At 34.7% G+C, this 20666-nt stretch overlaps 1 protein-coding gene across 1 annotated transcript in view; it reads right to left on the reverse strand.

Moving 5' to 3' along the window:
* IQCA1L (IQ motif containing with AAA domain 1 like) overlaps positions 1-20666 on the reverse strand; it is a 1829164-nt gene that overhangs the window by 829683 nt on the left and 978815 nt on the right. The window contains exon 12 of the mRNA XM_044067599.1: positions 20416-20477. Within this exon, the coding sequence (XP_043923534.1) occupies positions 20416-20477 (62 nt within the window). The remainder of the gene's footprint in view (positions 1-20415; positions 20478-20666) is intronic.

Raw genomic sequence — 20666 nt, forward strand, 5'->3', positions numbered from 1 at the left:
TTCACTTTAATATTGAAAAACTCTCCTGTAACAGGATGTATAAAACAAGAGATGTTTGAAGCAAATCCACAAAAATTACATTTATTACAGGTTTTTGTCCCAGTAAATTCATTCAAAGTATCTCTATGTTTATACTCAGAACAACAAAGCATTCTATGCAGGTTATTCTTATTCTTATAAGCAAAACTTGGCTGTTCTCCAATAAATCTGGAGATTTCAGGGTCCAATCTAAGGATATCCCAGTATTTAAAAATAGAATTTTTTATAAATTCGACATCCTGTGTATAATGAAGTGCATATCTGATAACATCATCCTCATTATGTATATCTTCATTGACTTTAAGTCTATATTCATTAATACCTGTGTCAGAGAATGTGGGAGTTGCTCGCTCAAGTCTCAGTTCTTTTACTTCCTCAAATACATCATTAATTTCTTTGTGATGGTATTTCCTCTCACTAAACCTGATCTCTGGATTCCCCAGTTCTTGCTCAAAAAGCATAGGACATGGGTTCAACCTAGACACCCACATAGCTTGGCCCTTCAAGACATTTTTAAAGACATGTGGGGGATGCATACTGTCCCTATTTAATAAACAATGTTGAAGTCACCATTAGGCAGACGCCAAATGTTAATGTCTAAGAAAGATATATTATTAACAGAATAAATCATAGTAAATTCAAGAAAAGATGTCAGACCATTCACTTCTTGTTCAAAAATAAGTAGTTCTTCAACATTACCATGCCAAAGGAAGAAAAGATCGTCCACGAATCGTTTATAAAAAATAACGTGTTCTTTATAGTTCTTTAATTTGAATAAAATCCACATTTATGACAAATGTCAATATAAACAATACCTCTGGTTGTGCAGTTGCCCTTTTTAAAAAACATCTTAAAAGGGATATCTTGAAGAGATAAAATAGGATTTTCTAACATATATGAACACTGTTTACAAGCTCCACAATGTATAGTACATGTGGACTTGGAGCTAACAGGGGCCTTCACATGTTTAAAATAGAATTTGAGGTTTCTACCTGATTTAAAAACAAAATTTGGTCCGTTCCCTAGACTCACAATAATTTTAGAATAACCCTTAAAAATAATCCAATTTTTGCCAATTATATCTTTAATTTCCTTATAACCAGACCCAAAGGGTCAAGCATTGTATTATTAGAATCCACATTTTTCTTTTTTCTTAAACCTTAATACGTGTTATCCCCTAACAATGGTTTGAACCTTGAACCCCAACCTCATCACCAATTCTATTTAACAAATCCTGAGGATACCCTTTCTCTAAAAATATATGAAAAAATATTATCCATTTCCACCTGAATATTAGTTATGTTTGAGCACATTCATGCAACATGAACTAACTGCCACAGTGGTACGGTGGTAGTGTTGTTACCTCACAGCAAAAGGTTCTTCCATTTGATTCTCAGCTTGGCTTGGGAGTGCCTTCTGTGTGGAGTCTACATGTCCTCCCTGCAGTTGGATAGTGTTCGAAAGACGGGCGTGCGTAAATGGGTGTGCCTTCATTGAAGGTTGGGCGTCGAGCTGGCACCTCAGCATTTCGTAAAAATCTATTGTCAATCCTTAGTGGACTGGAGTTCCGCTGTGGCGTCCCCTTACCGGGAAAAAAGCCGAAAGACAAAACATGCAGCATGAACTAATTGCCTTTTATAAATATTCTTTTTGGTAAAGTGTGGATGATTACTCTGATAATCTAAATAACTGTTAGAAAAAGTAGGCTTCCTGAAGATCTTTGAAGCAAAGGTCTGACTAACCATATCTTTGTATAAGGTGACATCCAGATAATCAATAGTAATGTTTGAGGAAGAACATGCAAACCTAAAATATGAACAAACACTATTTAAATAGTTAAATTGCTCCAAATCATATGTGGAGTCCCTCCAAAGAATAAAAGTATCATCCTGATAATGTAAATACATTATCCATCCTTCATAAAAATGTGAAACAAATTTCTTTTTACAGGTGTATAACAGCAAGTTGGCATAGAAAGGTGCACAACTTGTACCCATTGCTAAACCCTTGATCTGTTTAAAAAAATCACATTCAAAGGTGAAAAAATTGTCAATGAAAATAATTTCCATAACACTCATAACAACATTAATTAAGTTATTGTTCATTGAGGTTAACTCTTTAATTGCATCATAGAAAAGCTCCAAACCAACCTAGTGTGGAACAGATGTGAACAAGTCTACCACATTTATTGCAGTAAAAAAACAATCATCATTGTGACAATCACTGTTAATTTTGGCTAAAAAATCCAAGGAGCCCTTTAAAAGATAATCCATACTTCTGACAGCATTTTTAATAATCTGTCAATAAAGACTCCTAGGGAATGTGTTGTACTCTGGTGTGCTGCAATAATAACTCTATATGGAGGTTATGTACTTTTGGCATTCCAAAGGCAACAGGAATGAGGGGATGTTCATTAAAACATTGAACAGATCCTCAGAAATCACACTCTGTAACATAGCACCATCCAAAAACATTTGAATTCTTTTATATGCCAAAAAGAGCTCATGTTTGGAAACTTCATGATATTTAGAAGTATCATGAAATATTTCAGGCGTCTGACCAACATAATCAACTCTGTCCACTAACACTACCCCTCACATTTATCTGACTTCATAAGCTTTATATTCCTATTCCCTCTCAGTTCTTTCATAAGGCAAAACTCTTGTTCATTCAGATTAAAAAATCTCCTCTTGCCTTTGTGGATAAATGAATACATTTCAACTGAACAAGCCTTCTCAAAAGCTACTATAGAAGGCTGACAAGAGGGGGTTGAACAAACTTTTATTTTTACATGAACAATTCTTTGTTGAGCTAGAGCACTCAGGGAAATTTTTATTTCTAAATATTAATTGAAAATTAAGTTTCCGAGTATACAACTTAAGTTCTATTAATATATCGACTGGTTCAATTTTAAATGAAGGTACAAATTTAAAACTTCTTTCGAAAAGTGAAAAATATATTTCATTGATTGTGAGGAGGTCTGTATAACTGTACATATTAAAACCTTGTGAAGACCAAAGTTTCCCTTCAAAAGCACTAATAGTACAAACATTTAAAATAGGCTCATTTTCACTTGGTTTAATGTTAATTGCTGTTGCTGTTGTAATTCCTCCTATTTTTACCCTCCCTTTGTTCTAAACACCCCTTGGGGTGTGTGTCTGAGGTAAACGTTTCTTTTGTCTATTTTGTTAATTATTCTCTCAGACCTTCTCAAAGGGGGATAATTGGTCTCATATACAATGCTGTCTTCCTCATCAAAGTCTACATTTTGGTATTTTTCATAAACAACATCATCCCTATCTCCCAAACAATTATCTTTTTCTGTCTCCTCAAGAAAATTATTAAAATTATTATAAGATTTGGGAATAGAATAAGCTACATGCTTAACATAATCTGATTCATCCCTAGATAACTTATTGTGTTTAGCTCTAAGTTCAACTTGACCTCTCTTTCTATCCTATGAAAGATATTTTCATATTTTAAATGATTTAATTCAAATAACAAATCACCAAGAATATTATTCTTCAAGATATTCAACTCATCAAGCAAACTTTGAATTTTAAAATGATTTAATTTAATAATAAAATGCATCCGTTCAACTCCATGATGGTCAAATATTTCTAAAAAATCAGAAAGCTCATAGTCCCCAATGTGTAGCCCATTCGGGAATTTATACACCCTTAAGCCCTTAGGTATGCATTTGTTTTTAATGCTTTGATTTTAAATAAATTGTCACATTGTAAACTGCATACCTTAGAGAGCTTCAATTCTAGTTTGTGAAGCTTTTCCTAAAAAGACTTAGGTGGTTCTTGTTAGGCTGTTTTACATTGTTTCACTGGAAAAACTAGTTCCTAGTTAATACAGTCATGAAATTTAAAAAGGTGAACCCTTTTAGTCTCTGCTCCTCCTTCAGTAGAATTTATAACCTGGAAGGAATCCTTCAAGGTGAAAGGATATTAGAAAAATCACCTTGATTAGCTAGTCCATCATTTCTATTTCCCTGTAATCTTCTGTCCTCAGACCTAAGTGCTGTAGGGAGTTGTAGCTTACCCAAAGTGGACTTTATGTCTGCAACTTATTGGGACAGAATTGCTACCAACTGAGTCAAATTACAATCAGCATTTGAAAGCACATCCATTGAACTTCCACTTGAAATCCTTGGGATTGAAGCAGCATTACACAGCTGATGTTAAGAACCCACACTGATCCCTTCATTCATCATAGCAGTGTTGAATGTTATTCACGCTTGGAAATTAATCTACTGCTAATATACAGGTAAAAGTCCATTGAAATTGGACAAATGCAGTCAACAATGACTAGGAAAAGCAAAAAGCATGAAAGTGTCCAGAAATACAAAAACTAAATAAATAACAATACTAGACACAAGGCCAAAAAAATGGAACCAATACCACATGTGGGTAATAAGCAACAACAGGTAGTAAGCTCAAAGAATCAATTTATTCCAATTCAGTCACGTGCTTTCATCCCAAACACCTCAGATACTTCTTCAGAACTGATTTGTAAACAAAATCCAAGACGTTTAAATAGAATTCATTACCTAATTAAAATAGTCATGTGACAAACTCACAATTAAAACCCTTATTAAACATTTGAAACAGAATTTAAAACCATTGTACATAAACATAAACACATAAAATAAATGTCACATAGTTTATCAAATATTGCAATATAATAAACATTTTATAAATCTTGTGCCCTAGTCTTTAAAAAAGAGAGAATTTAAATGTTATCATTTAAACCTAGGGGTGTGATGGAGTTAAGTTTCAATTGCCACTGTAGTTACTTTCTTTCAATCTATAACTCCCATGAACCATCCCTAACATTTTTGGGGATGATGTCTAAAATACCAAACTGACACTTAGTAAAACCTCACAAACCAGGGTATGACTAAATAAGGCATTATTGAGGTTCCCTTTGGATATTGCATAAAGATGTTCATAAATCCTTTTCCTCAATTGTCTCTCTGTCTTCCTGACATAAAAAAATCCACATTTATGACAGATGGCAATATGAACAATACCTCTGGTTGTGCAGTTCTCCTTTAAGATATCCCTTTTAAGATATTTTTTTTAAAAAAAGGCCAAAAAGCCAACTTGCTGTTATACTCCTAGGAAAAGAAATTTGTTTTACATCATGTTTTTGTGAAGGATGGAGAATGTATTTATGTTATCAGGATGATATTTTTATTCTTTGGAGGGACTCCACATATGATTCGGAGCAATTTGTTAACAATTTAAATAGTGTTTGTTCATATTTTTAGGTTTACTTGTTCTTCCTCGAACACTACTGTTGATTATTTGGATGTCACCTTATACAGAGATGTGGTTAGTTGGACTTGTTTCAAAGATCTTCAAAAAGCCTACTTTTTCTAACAGTTATTTAGATTATCAGAGTAATCATCCACACTTTACTAAAAAGAATATTTATAAAGGGCAATTAGTTCATGCTGCAAGAATGTGTTCAAATATAACTAATTTTAGGGTAGAAATGGGGCATATTTTTCATATGTTTTTATAGAGAGGTTATCCTCAGGATTCGTTAAACAGAACTGGTGATGAGGTTGTTAAAGGTTGGGGTTCGAGCTTCAAACAATTGTTAGGGGATAACATGTATCACAGTTTGAGACAAAAGGAAAATGAGGATTATAGTAACACAATGGCTGTACCCTTTGGGTCCAGTTATGAGGAGATTAATGATATAATTAGCAAAAATTGGATTATTTTTAAGGGTTATTCTGAAATTATTGAGATTCTAGGGAATGGACCAAACATTGTTTTTAAAACAGGTAGAAACCTCAACTTCTATTTTGAACATGTGAAGGCCCCCATTAGCTTTAATTCCAGAGGTACTAGACACTGTGAGCTTGTAAACAGTGCTCGTGTATTTTAGAAAGTCCTGTTTTATCTATTCAAGATATCCCTTTTATGGCTTTTTTTTTAAAAAAAGGGCAACTGCACAACTAGAGGTATTGTTTATATTGCCATCTGTCATAAATGTGGATTTTTTTATGTCGGGAAGACATAGAGACAATTGAGGAAAAGGATTTATGAACATCTTTATGCAATATCCAAATTGAACCTCAATAATGACTTATTTAGGCATACCATGGTTTGCACAGGTTTTACTAAGTTTCAGTCTGGTATTTTAGACATCATCCCCAAAAATATTAGGGGTGGTTGGTGGGAGTTAGATATTGAAAGAAAAGAAATACAGTGGCAATTGAAACTTAACTCCACCACACCCCCAGGTTTAAATTATAACATTTTGATTCTCCCTATTTTAAAGTCTAGGGCACAAGATTTATAAAATGTTTATTATGTTGTAATATTTGATAAACTAGGTGAAATTTATTTTATGTATTTACGTACAAGAATTTTAAATTCTGTTTCAAATGTTTAATAAGGGTTTTATTGGTGAGTTTAACTGTTGCATGACTATTTTAATTAGACAATGAATTGTATTTAAACTTTTTGGATTGTGTTTACAAATCAGTTCTGAAGAAGTCCTTAATGTATTTGGGACAAAAGCGCTTGACTGAATTAGAATAAATTGATTCTTTGAGCGTAATACCCATTGTTGATTATTACCCAATTGTGGTATTGGTTCTGTTTGTTTTGGCCTTGTGTCTAGTATTGTTATTGAACAGTATTAAGAATATAGTAAGAAGAATAGGGATTTTGGAGTGGTGTAATACTTGTGATGTAGATATAATCATATGAGAAGGCACATGATTTTTAACAAATGAAGAAAGATTACAAACAGAGAAACTGGAGAAGAATGTTAATCTGGAATTTGAGAAATGAGAGATGTTCTGGAATAGCCCCATTCTGTAGATATACAGCAAAGATATTATATGTACATTTAGCAAAAGTGGGAAGATTAACCATTGTAGATTTAAAATGGGAAGAACAAGTATTTGGAAGCATAACAGTATATGCTTATACTAATTGTAAAGAAAAGGAAAGCTTATTTTTGCCAGATTTTAGACAATATTGTAATAAATATGAATATTATAATAACAGGAAACTTTAATTATGATTAAAGAGCCAAGCATAAAAATAAAGGAAATTATATAATAAAAATGTTAGAAGATGTGGTAAGTTAAAACTTTGGGACAAAAATTAATGGACTTACAAAAGGGAAATATATAGAACTGAAAACAATTATTTCTAGTTCAGAATGTTTAGTTATAAGAGAATGGAGGTAGTTGAAAGAGGATTTTCTGGTCATCTTGCAAAATAGCTAGAGATAAAGGAAAACAAGGAATGTATAAAATAGACAAAGGAATAAAAAGGGTAATGAGAAAGCATGAAATGAAGATGGAAAGAGATTGGTAATACAGTTATGGAAAGATCATATTGCTATGAGAACATTTTATTAAAAATGTTCTGAATGATGAATGATATTTAAGGAAAAAATATAAAAAATGTTTTTTCCAGCAGAAATATTATGTGAGAAAAGTAGAGGAAGAAACATATAAAGGAACATATAACAATGCATTGGAAGATTTAGACCATAATAATAGAAAGTACTTTGACAAAGAAAAAATATTATATGAAAGAAATTGATAAAAAAATACAAGAACTGCTATTTAAGAACATATGTTTAATTCATAGGAAAAGAGACATGCTAAGTTACTTAAGCAAATTAGTAAAGAAAGATGGTAATGTATTGAGAGAAATAAAAAAGTAAAATGAGAAATAGAAGGAACTCATGAAATTATTATGAATAGTGTAAAACAATATGTACAATAAATGTTTAAAGAAAAGAGAAGGTAGTGAAAGAAACATGGAAGTAAAAAAGTTAACAGAAAAACAGAATAAAGAATTGGAAAGGGAGATTTATTTAAATGAGCTAGATACATTTTTAGGAAAAATAAATATAGATTTGGCTGCAGGACCAGGTGGAATAGGGTATGAAATGTATAAAAATGTAATGGATTGGCAAAAAAAAAACATAAAGATTTTGAATTAATGGTGAAATGAAAGTTTTATCTATAAAGAACTATGTAGTGGAAAACTTAAATTTATATGGAAGAATGAAGATAGAACACAATTAAGAAAGTGGAGACCAATTGTATTGAATAATAATAAGAACTTTACGAAAATAATACAAAAGAGATTTGAATCTAAACTTAAAAATATTATGAAAGATAGTATATATAGTAAAAAGGGAAAGGGTGTCAAGAATTATTATTGATAGAGAAATTGTGGATGATATGAACAGAAAAGAAGACATAAAAATCATGATAGAAGACCTTAATAAGGCACTAGAAACAATTGGATGTGAAATGTTGTGAGTAATAATAAAAGACTATAATATAAGTGAAAAAATTAGGAAATTATGTATGTCAGCGTATAGTAATAATAAAGTAAAAATACTTGCAAATGGCTGGTTAAGCCAAAGAGTACATATGATGAGTGGTGTAAGACAGAGATGCCCAATGAGTTATATACAGTTTGCATTAGTTATGAATGTGACAGTATGTGAAATAAATTAGAAAATGAAAGAGGCAGGGTACATAACACCTGAAGGGTTAAGAATTCCAGTTCTGTTAACATATGCAGATGACATTATAATAATTGCAAATAAAATAATAATTTGCACACATGAATGTGTAAAGATGATGGGGATGCCTTTAAATAAAAAGAAAAAATAAATGTTTAGGTGATGTGCAAAGATTAGGGGTATATATTATACAATGAATGAAATTTCTGTGCTAGGTATAACATTTGAGAATAAAGATGTAAATGGAATTCCATGGGAGAAAGTAATTGAGGAAATAAAACAAACGTCTCTTTTCTGGAGAATATATAAATTATCATTCAGAACGAATGTTTATTTGACAAATTCAGCACTGATGAGAAAATAGCATACTTAGCAAGTTTATTTATGCTGCCAACAGTATTTACAAAGAAATTAGTACAGACCAGTTTTTCATGTATATATGTCTCTAGAGGGTCTATATCATATATATGAATGCTGAAAAGTCCGAAGCACAAAAGTTTGAACTTCAAAGCTCAAAATCACATATCAAATATATATAAAAAAACCTAAATATCCAAAAACAAATAAAGAAAAACCCAGTCTATGCAGGGGGCAAGCCTCCCTGCACACCCCTGCTACTTTAATATACCAACTCTGAGATCACACTACAGTGCATTAAAGGGAAATCTTCCCTTCCTACACTCTATGGTGATCTCTGTTCTAAGTTTCAACATTTTTGGACTTCGAGGTTTCCAGTTTGAAGTTTTGTGCTTTGAACATTTCAGCATTAGAAGTTATGATATAGACTCATTTCAAGATTAAACCGTTTGAAAAGAGTTTTGTATGTAAATAAAGAAGAAGGAGGATTAGGTTTAATTAACTCTGCTGTATATGCTGCTTAATTAAATTTGTACAAAGTGTTAAAGTGGATATTTGGAAAAGATGAGAGATTAGTAGTAAAACTATATAAATATAGGTATGATAAATTTTGGAGCATGGTAAAAATGAGTAAAAGAGGAAGAGAGTGTATAAATGAATAAATAAAATGTTACCAAGAAAAAGTATATTTGTGCAAAATAAAAATGGATGATATAGAAAAAGATAGACAAGCATAGTATAAGAAAGTAATGCTAAAACATTACTATGTAAGGCCATGGGAAAATCTAACAAATGAAAAAAATTAAAGCTATAAAAAGAAAAAGCAAATGTAATCAGAATGTAGAATATCAAGATTTTGTTGTGTAGACTGGTAATAGACAAATTGCCAGTACAAGGAAATATGCCATATAAAATGAAAAGTGAGAGAATATGTTTACATTATCAAGAACATGAAACTATGGAACACGTGTTTTTGAAATGTAAAAGTGTAAAAAAGTTATGAGGAAAACTATGTAAAAAAGAATTTTTTGAAGATATAAAAGAAGTGGATAAAATAAACATGGATATGATTAAATATGGATATTATAAGAACAGAAGTCAAGAATATGTTAAAAGTTATTTAATGTTATATTGGTTTTATGGAATGAAAGAATAAATGAAATGATGTTTAATGGTAAATCGATTTTAACAACAATGTTAAGTAAAATCATATTGTGGTTATGGAAAAAGGAGTGGGGATCTAATAGGGGTGAAAATTTAGTATGATTTTAAAGGAAGCTATGAATATATGTAAATAGATTTGTATATTTATACATTTCTACATATGTAAATATTTGCAAATATATAAGTATTTTGTAAATTAAATGTATTTTGTATATAAATAAAGGATGCCTACTCTGCTTGATAAGTGACAGGAGATCTTTTACATCCACCTGAGCTATAACCAACTCAGGCAGATGGAGCCTGAGCGTAAAATGTCATCCAAAGGACTACACACACACACACACATGAGTGCAGAACCCTTTTTATGCTGCACTGTTGTGCCAGCAATCCATCTACCTGGTGTGGAAATATACACCACAGCCATTTACACCTAAGGAGAGTATGCTACCTCTTATGTCACTGTATGTTTTTGCTAGCAGGCGCCTTAAACTCAGGAAACTGAGCTATCAAGATAATTATACATCTACCCTGGTGCAACAATTCTACTTTTGTTCCATAGCTAAAGGCTTTTTAAAAAATGAATGCAAACTGGAAGACGGGATACAACACTCTGGAATGAAGGGCTGACTCCTTTTAGTAAACAGGAGTCTTCTCAGAATCATCACCAGGCCACAAACATTTTGCAACTTACCTCCTCATGAATACTGCAATCAGCCTGATTTGGGTGTACCTAGGGACTAAGGCATTAGCCTTCTGCTTAATGGAAGTCTAACTTTACTTTTAATTGTTTCATTTCTAATGTGTTTTTATACATCAGTACTTTTTTATTTTTTATCACTGCTGTTTTGGTTGGTACAAATGGTGCATTTTTTGTTTTACTTTTCATAGCTGCTTCCTTCAGTTAACCCACAATGCACACCACTATTTTGGTTTCTGCTCTTCTTCAATTGCCATCTCATTTTTATCTCTTCCCTTCTTTGTTACAGTGTTTAGACTTTCAGTTTTTAGCCTTGTTTACCTGTTTTTATGCACTACCATCCATATTATGTACACAGATTCAAAGCCTGTAGCTTCTTGATGTATTCTCATGCCATTCCTTTGTCAGCCTTTTGCAGACCAGACTTCCCTTCTTTATTAATATTGTTTTAGGGTCACAAGCCCTCTGCTTTTGTTTTAAGATTTTGTATCACTGGGATTGGATTATGTTTTATACCACTGTTTTTTTTTTTCCTGTCACATTTTCTGACTCATGCTTTAGTATCCACTTGGTAGTATTATGAGGGTTATTGTTTATTTTAACTGATCCATGATACAAAGCAGTTTCATTCTCTTTCCAATTGCTCATGATATTTTTTGGTCACACTACATTCAGGACTGATTTTATTTCACTCTGTTTGACTTGGTCTTTTAAGACCTGTCGCAATTATCTTTATGTGTTCACCTTGCTAGCTTCCCAGTTTTTTCACACCTCTACTCTTAGTCAGCTCGCCTGGCCCAAACCTCCATTTCTAGTCCATATATGCAGCCCATATATGCATATGGTTTCAAAGTTTTCATCCATTATGAAACACATGCCTCCCTGGATTCTCTTTTTTTTTCACAATACCCTTAGAACAAGACTGGAACATGATTTTTCATGCAGACGTGTTATTGATTTGATTACCTTCAAAACCACTAAGTCAGTACTAGTCAAGGTTCACCCCACCCTTTTCATTTGGGGATCAGTATCATCATTTCCACAGTCTCCCTGATTACCTGAGTGGTCATGTCATCTTAGTGTAACACTATTTGACTCTGACTGACCTTTTTTTCTGCTTCCACTCCTCTGTTGGCTCACTGGGGTGAAAGTTTTGATTTCCCATGAAATCTGTTATCTCCCTACTCGTGCTTGTCTTTTGATATTTGATTCTTTCCACTGATTGGACCATATCTATCAGCCCTTGTAAGTGATTTTACAACCATTCCAGCATAATGCTTATCTTGCACATGTCATTTTTTCACTAGTCTCATCAGTTTCACTTCCCCCTACCTCATAGCACTCCAGCAGGCTCGCCAAGTACTACCTTCCCAACTTCACAGTGACCACTTCTAGTTTTCCAGTGAAGTATTTTACAGGTGACTACAGACCAGTTCATGTTTTTGTACTTTAGGAACTCCTTTGTGACCTTTGCTGGAAACTCTATCCCAACAAACTAGACAACAGCAGTAAGAAGAATGTGGAATTAACAGATCTCTTATTGTCTGGTTCATCATTCAACATCCAGTGGCCAAATATGTAGTTATCAACTTTGGAGTGATACTATCCATCCTGCCACTGCATGGTAACATCTTACAAACTCCTGGTTCCTGCCCCATTACTTTCAAACCACCACCTTGGTAGATTTAGCAGGGAGCAGCATTTTCATTCTTTCTTAATTTTCTGATTTTCTGTTCTACTCACTGCTATATTCTGCAGGAGCACACCATCAGAATCCATAGTGAGCAAATCATACCAGTAAACTTGCATTATTCCCTGAGGTTCCTTGGGGATATCGTTCTTTCAAAACCATTTGGTTCAACTTCATTTTCATAGAGGTCTGAGTAAGTTTTGTTACAGATTATTTTTCTCATTAATATTCATTTGACAGTATTATGGTGTTTTTTTAAACTTCATTTCTAACTATTGATTTGCAAATAGCTCTGTTTGTTGGGTTATACTTTTGTAATCCCATGGCATACCCATCATTTCTACTTTCTTCTCTTTCTACCTTCTCTTGGTATATTTTCCTACATGCAGTATTTTGGATTGCAGTTGTTTATCTCTGTTTTATCTGGTTTTAGGGCCTGTGTTCCTTATTCTACATTTGTTTAAGTTACGTCCATTATCTATACAGTTTTGTTCACTTCTCCAATTTTGGTTAGCTTGTTACGCCCCAAACCCACTTTCTAGCCCAAAACAGTTATGTGTTTGACTGTAGTGCTTTCATTTGTTGCTCTGTTTATTTTATAGTGACCATGAAATGAGATTCTTACCTCCTTTACTCTCATTATGAACAGGACCAAAGAGGTCCACAGTTTGTCATGTTTAAAATATGTATGCACAATTTAATTAGCTTAGACTCTGCAAGTAGTATCTTTGCAAAGGTTCTCCCCCAGCCTCCAATTCTTATGGAGTTCTAATGCATACATTTCCTTAATGTCACTGGTTACCCAAGCAGATACTTAAGGGTGGCACTATATGGTCCACTTCCTAGCTCCACTCCTGTAAAACAACTCTTTGTCCCTTTTTCTGGTTATCTATTTTTCACTGCTTCTTTTTCACTATTGTTTCATTGAGAGGATGGCTTGGATTGGCCAGGGGAACCTGTTGTCTCCCTACATCCTCTCACCTTTTTTGTACTGAAATATACCACTGATTAAACAGTCACCCTCAGCCCTTTTTAAGTGCCTTGGCAATCAGTCCAATGATGCTACTTGAATGGCCCATTTTATTTTACAGATCCTATCCATTTTGTTCCTCCACTGATTCATGAATAGCTCTCCATAAGGCTTAATACGTCCAGCCTTTACAATGTTTACAACACCATGACTAACTCTATTCACCTTGAAACATATATTTGACATGACCATGGCCTACTTCACTACTAGGCACCCAGGAAATTCCTCTGTGACTTCCCCCAAACCGCAAAGCATCAATCAATCACAGTGGTAGCTACAGTAAGATTATGGGACATAAGGTTCTGTTATTCCTGGTCTACTATTTGGCATCCCTTGCCCAATTTTCTGTCTGTCAGCTAGGGACCACTAGAATACAGACTGTTGTGTACTCCATTTTCTTTTTTTGTTGTTGATTGGTAACATGTTACATTACCATTGGTTCTTGTTCCTCTGCCGTCATTTAATTAACTAGAAATGTAAACTTAATGCCTCTCTTTTAATTCATTCTTTACTGAACAATTTGTGCAACATATTTTAAGCATTTGATTGTTTAACATTACATATCACTTACTGAAAAAAATCTAAAGAAGTTCTAGCATGTGGATAAAAGCACTGATCATTATTACTTGATTCCAACATTTATATCATTAAAAAGGTTGTTTTCCCCCAGTCTTCATGTTTTTTTTCTTTTAAGTGTCTTAACCTTGAAACACCTTAGAATTGTCACAAAGTGATTTAATAATGACATTCAACAAACCTGCCTTTTTAAGTAGCAGGTTTGAGTAAGTAAAAGAGGCTATGAAAAGTACTGCTTTAACTATTTTATGTAATAGCCAGCATTTTGTTGTAGCCCTCTTCTTGAATTTGAATGATTAAGTGATATTTAAGACCTTTATTATAAGCATAACAAACATTTTTAATGCACCCTAGAGGCTTAATGTATGCCTCAACCTGAAATTTGTGTACTGCTGAGCAGTGTAATTAACAGAGCCCATGGGATCCCCCACAGTCAACATTATGATTTAACCTTTAACATTTATGAATAAATCTGGTGGCATTCTCAGTGTAGAAATTATTACACCCTAGTCTAAATATATTACATTTTATGAAAGTTATCAGTTGTTCTTGTAAACATAAACACAAAATCATTGAATGTTGGCTGTAAGATAGTAACCACCACTGAGAAATAGTTGTACCATAGCAACCATCACAGATTAACTCACTCAAACCTTCAGAAGCAGCTTGTCTTCTGCATTGCAGGTATGCTTTGTAAGTGGAATCCTTAATTAAACACTGAGTAAAGGTAATATGTTCTTTAATAGTGTGTGTGCAACTTAAGAATATTGTTTGTCACATGCCTTCAAAAAGGAAACAAAATGTGCAGTAGCCTTTATATTATTGCACTACAGCATTCACATTGGCGAGCACATCGTAGAAGGTTAGAACCAGAACACAAAATGAATCCTAGCAAAAAGCATTTCTTTCCCCCTAAACTGTGCAACCCATGCTGCTCAGTTAATGTTCGATGTTCATTCATATATATATGTCTGTAACCTCAACAACAGCAAGCCATCTCCATAAACAAATAGTAAAATATTTCAATGAGCATGTCAGGCAGTTCTAAAAAGACAATTATACAATGGTAACTCACTAGTATTCAAAAACGTGCATGCTGATTGGTCAGCCCGGCCAGCGTGCCCTTTGTAAATCAAGCATATACCAATAAAAAAAGTCTGGTCAAGGAAGTCCAACTGGACTTTCATCTATTAATATATGCTAAGGCTTTGCAGTTTTCTTGAGCTAAGAGGTCGAGAGGTATGCACAGAGGACAGAGAAAATACAAGGAAAATCAGGTATGTTATACAAAACTTAAGAAATGTACCTGATTTTCCTTGTATTTTTGCCCTATCTCTCTCGTACCTCTAGACTGTCCTTCTGCACTGTTTCCATAGTCACAATTTATTTGTTTTTTTTTTTTTTTTTTCAAAAAATAAATAAATAAAATGAATAAGAAGCAAAGGAGATCTTCCTTTCTCCATTGCTTGTTTCCAAAGCACTGATGTACTGTGTAAGTGTGGGAACATAAGTCCCATATGCACGCACAGGAAATCAACGAAGTAGAAGAATGCGGAAACAATGTGGAAGAACCACTACTATGCAGTTATACAAAGACATTATTTAAGAAAAGTAAGTCATTTCTTTCTTAAATAATGTCATTGTATAATAGCAGTAACTGACTCTGTGGTATGTTATATTGAAGATTTACCCATGGTTGCTTTATTTAATAGCTCAGGCTTTGCCCTCATGATTAAACCACAGTAACCATGGATAAATATTCAATATACCACATCCATAAATTGGTTATTGCTACAATATAAAAGCCTATTTGCACAAAAAATTGTTCAAAATACACTTTCTAAAAATCTGTTAAAATCTGCGCAGCATAGAATATGACCCCAAAATGAACTGAGCAACTAAGCGTTAATCCTGATTTCAGCTAGTTTAAGGAAAGATTTGATCATCTCTTACCAGTTAAAATGTATTAAGTAGTGGTGCAGAATGGATGACTTACTTATGGACACAGACTCGGATACTACCTTTAATTATACAGACTATCCAGGATACTATCAACATATTTTACAAAATTGTGTTGGAGTCTAAAAACTTTACAACATCATTGTAAGCAAATTTCCATCATGATCGGCCAAATCAAGCTCCATGATGTGGCCAAGCCAAGCTGTATGTTTGAGTGCTGTATATATTAATGGCTGTATAATGAAATGGTAATGAGAAATATTATTATAATGGATGTCTCTATGTATTCTAATGAGGGAAAACAAGATGGTGGATTGATTCAGAAACATATGGCTGTCATTCACCAGAGCTGCAACCTCACCATATTTAAAACTGGCTGAATGCTCATGCTCAGGGAAATGCTAAATAATGTTAGGGGTTACCTTACCCTTACAGTGCACTGCTCAATGCACCTTCCCAAAACATTTAAAAGAAGTGTCCAATTTAATTTCAATTATTTCAACTACAATAGCACTTAAGAGCAGGCATGCTTGGCTGGTTCATTTGTGGCAGATTAGGAAGTTGGTCTGAGTTGTTCCATAGTGCAACTGTTCTCCTTCCTTACCCTACCACTTACATTACTGGATAGCATGCAGCACATACTACTGGCCTTTTCTTTCTTACATGTTTCTCTTTGCCTATTCAGATCTATTTCAGTTGGTCATCATTTTAAATTGTTGGAACCAATATAGTTGAGACCATATGATCAACAATTTAAATATCGAAAACCAACTAGGAAGAAGAAACAGTATTTTAACAAGGGGCAAGTCCCCCTGCATCTTTCGCACCCCCTGCTAATTATATATACTAGCTCCAAAATTGCACTACAGTGAGGAAAAGGGCACATTCCCCAATCCCCCCTGTACCACAGTCTCCATGCAACTCTGTTTCTTCTCCCTAGTTGGTTTTTGATATTTTAAATTGTCAGTCATATGGTCTTGACCATATGGGTTTCAACAATTTAAAATTTCAACCAGCTTAAATAGACATGCCTATTCACATGCTTCTAAGACATAGTAGTGTGAGTGCTGTGTCAGGAAATACAGACATGGGTGAGGAACAAGAGCAGAAAACAGTGGCCATCATTCCAGCGCTACCCATAGAAAACTCTCAAATAGCATCTGCAACATAAGGAGATGTAGACATTCCCAGTGTGCAGCTGGGTGAATTCACTCTCTTACCCGAGAAACCTGGTCATAAATACTTACAAAGCCAATTACCTCAGAGTAAGTTGGACAACTGCAACAGGTACGCATATTGACATGTACACACTGCGCATGAGCATACACATGTACACACACACACACACACACACACACACACACACACACACACACACACACACACACACACACACACACACACACACACCATGGATCTCAGAGCTCTGCATCTGTGACAACATTCATATGGCAGAGGTAAGAGGTTTCATTGCTGGGGCACTAGATGCATCTACAGTGTCTGTTGATGTGAGAAAGCTTGCAACAATCAAGCAAACTGCCACTAGTTTTACAGAACCCAGCAACAGGCTCTGTTAAATGTTAAGGGAGGTTGCTGTTTTGTTCTTCTGGCAGCTTAAAATATATTAGATAATGAATAGGTTTTAACATCAATGAAAAATAAAACTGAAAATAAAAATAAACACAAAAGGCCTTGTACAAGCAGGCCCTATAGCGTTTGATAGAAGGGACCACAATCAATTTTGAGTGCCATAAAAGCAAGTACACATCTTCATAACATCAAAAATTATGTACAAAAGGAATGATGAATGTTTTCAAAGCTGAAAAATATAATCAATATGCAATAACCTGAAATTAACATGCAATTAACAAGCCAAACAGTAAGTGATTTGTTAAAACAACATAATGATGTTTGTAGGTCACAAATGATGTCTGTAAATCATTTTGCAAAATACAGTCAGGTAGCCTTACGTGGAATTTGATTGATTTTGAGTTTATATATAAGGGCAGATTTTAGCAACACATACAATTTTCAAGGGTTAGACTCATGATTTTACCATGCACTACTCTTGAATATTCTCATACAAATGAGGACTGGTCTAACATCCTATCAGATGTCTTCATTCTGAGCAGGTGAAATCCCCCAACCCCATGTAAATGAGGATTGGTCTAACATCTTATCAGATGTCTTCTTCTGAGCAGGTGAAAGGCCAGTTGGGTGGAACTGGGTTGTCCCTGCTTCCCCTCCCCCAACAGCATTTATGATAGCAATATGATCATAGAAAGTTTAGATGTAAGAAATGGATCTGAAGAAGTCTAAAAAAGATGAAACCATTTATCCCAATAAAATCTTTAAAAAGAAAGATCAGTAGTCAGTGTCTCCTCTGAATCAGGAGTAAGTGGATTTGTTTTATTTTTTTAGAAATAAAATAATTTAGTTGAAGTGATTGCTTGAAATTCTTGGACTCTCAATAATCTTGTTTTGGAATTTCTTTCCAGAATACTAGAATTTGCTTTTCTGGGCAAGCTGAGGAATGTGATCTCTCTTAATTTCTAAAGTTCTATAATGCCTTCTACCAGCACCTACAGGACTGCATGGATCAGGCAATCCCAAACAAAACTAAGACTGTGCAAACCCCCCCCCCCTCCCAGATCTATATATCTATATTTGTAGCCCCTCAAACCCCTCCAAAACGCAACGTGAGGAACGAACTCTCTCAAAAAAAAAACACACCATGGATGGGGATGGGGTCCCCGCCGTGTGTTCTCCATGAACTCAATGAAATGAGAATTAAACCGCAGTACAGCAGCTGTTTTTAGCTTCACCTCACCTCACACGCACTCCAAGGAGTGCGCACGGCGACTGTGGTCCATCTGCAAAGCCATGGAGAGGATCATAATGGAACTCAAAACTTGACTTGGTTTTTTTTCAGAGACAGTCACCCATTGAGATGAGGAAGGCAGTCCATACAGCCTACCTTGACCTGGCAAGGGCCTCGACACAATACCCCACTCAGGTATCATCAAAAACTCATCTCAGCTTGATGTAAAACCCATACATACAGATGGGGTTGCAAACTGGCTAGTGACAGAACCCACAGGGTCAGAGTTGCTGGAGCCATGTCAGACATCTGATCCTTCAGAGGGCCTCACAAGAAACGGATAACTGGTGCCAGAGCCATGGCCTAAAGTTAAATGCCAAGACCATGGCAATCCACTGAGCACAGAAGAAGTCATCAGGAGATCTGGTGACCCAGGTTTGACAGTAGCCTTTCGTTGACCACATGTTGCTAAAAAAGTAGAAAACCTTCTATTTGCCCACCTGATCATGAATGAAGGATCACACATAGAGATCAGAGAGGTCCCTCCCCCTGTACTCATCTCACATTAGACCTATGATTGAATGCAATGCCCCCCATTGAATGTATCTGACCAGACAGACTGCTGCAGCAGCTGGAAACCAAAAGTCTCACACCAAAGGATAAAGGGTCTCAAAAAAATATGTTATGCTGCCCGACTGAAAGAACTCCAGCTCTATTGCTGGCCTTTCAAGGAGGAATCTTGGATGGATGGATGGGGGGATATATATACCCCAGATACTTTCAGTGTCACTGCTTGACAGAGGCACAGCAAAATAATAGCAATAGCCTAGTATGAACCTATGAACCTATGAACCTATAAACTCCAGAACAGAAAGCATTTCATTAGTAAAAGCAAACAATACAGAAATAAAGGCTAAATTGTTGATCGTGATCCACCACAGTTCTGCTGCAGATGCCGGTTAAAATAACATCTCAGATAAAGTGCATACTTCAGAAAAGCTTGGACTCTTAATCTAATTCACAATCAAAGCTGCAAATTCTCTTTCATACTAACACACTCAGGCCAAAGCTTGCTTTGTTAAAAAAGAGCAAAAAAGCACAACAGGGCAAGTCTTATCAAACTTTCTTTCCTCAGAAGTCTGATGGTATTAATAGAATGAAAAAGTCAACATGAGCTATAACATGATTATAACAATAAGCCATGGAGAAGGAGTGTGGGTCATACCAGTATTTACTACCTTTTGGACAGAGGACGTATTCTTTTTGGCTTTGAGCTCAGGACCACTCCCTAGCCATTTAGGAGTAAACCTTTCCATAACCCAAAGTCCTGCCATGGCATGGCACTTAGATACATTTCCCAACCCACATTGCACTTATTACTGTGAACTATGCATTCCATTCCTTTCTCAGGATTTAACTGGAAAGTAATAATGACCTCCATGACCACTGGGCTTATGGGTTATATTATTATCCTCCACACCTTAAATAAATAACCTACCTCAACACTGCATTCTGTCCAATTAAGACTACAGAGAGATTATATTAATAAATACCTTCCAGGTGTTAGGTCTTTCTCTTTCTTTTTCTTCCCACTTTTCTTGCCTTTCTTTTTCTTCTGTAAAACAAACAGGAAACATAAGACACTACTATTTGTAACTGTATGACATTTAATTTGTCACACATAAAGGTATGCTGTAGAAGAGAACAAGTTCAGGGAATATAAAGAAATGAGAAATGCTATCATTTCTGATATTGGTAGCATCAGTCCTATGCCCTTTGGCAAAACACCACCGTTATATAAAAA

This window comes from Protopterus annectens, chromosome 3.part1 (assembly GCF_019279795.1).
Source record: "Protopterus annectens isolate FY-2018-M chromosome 3.part1, PAN1.0, whole genome shotgun sequence".
Lineage (NCBI taxonomy): Eukaryota > Metazoa > Chordata > Ceratodontiformes > Protopteridae > Protopterus > Protopterus annectens.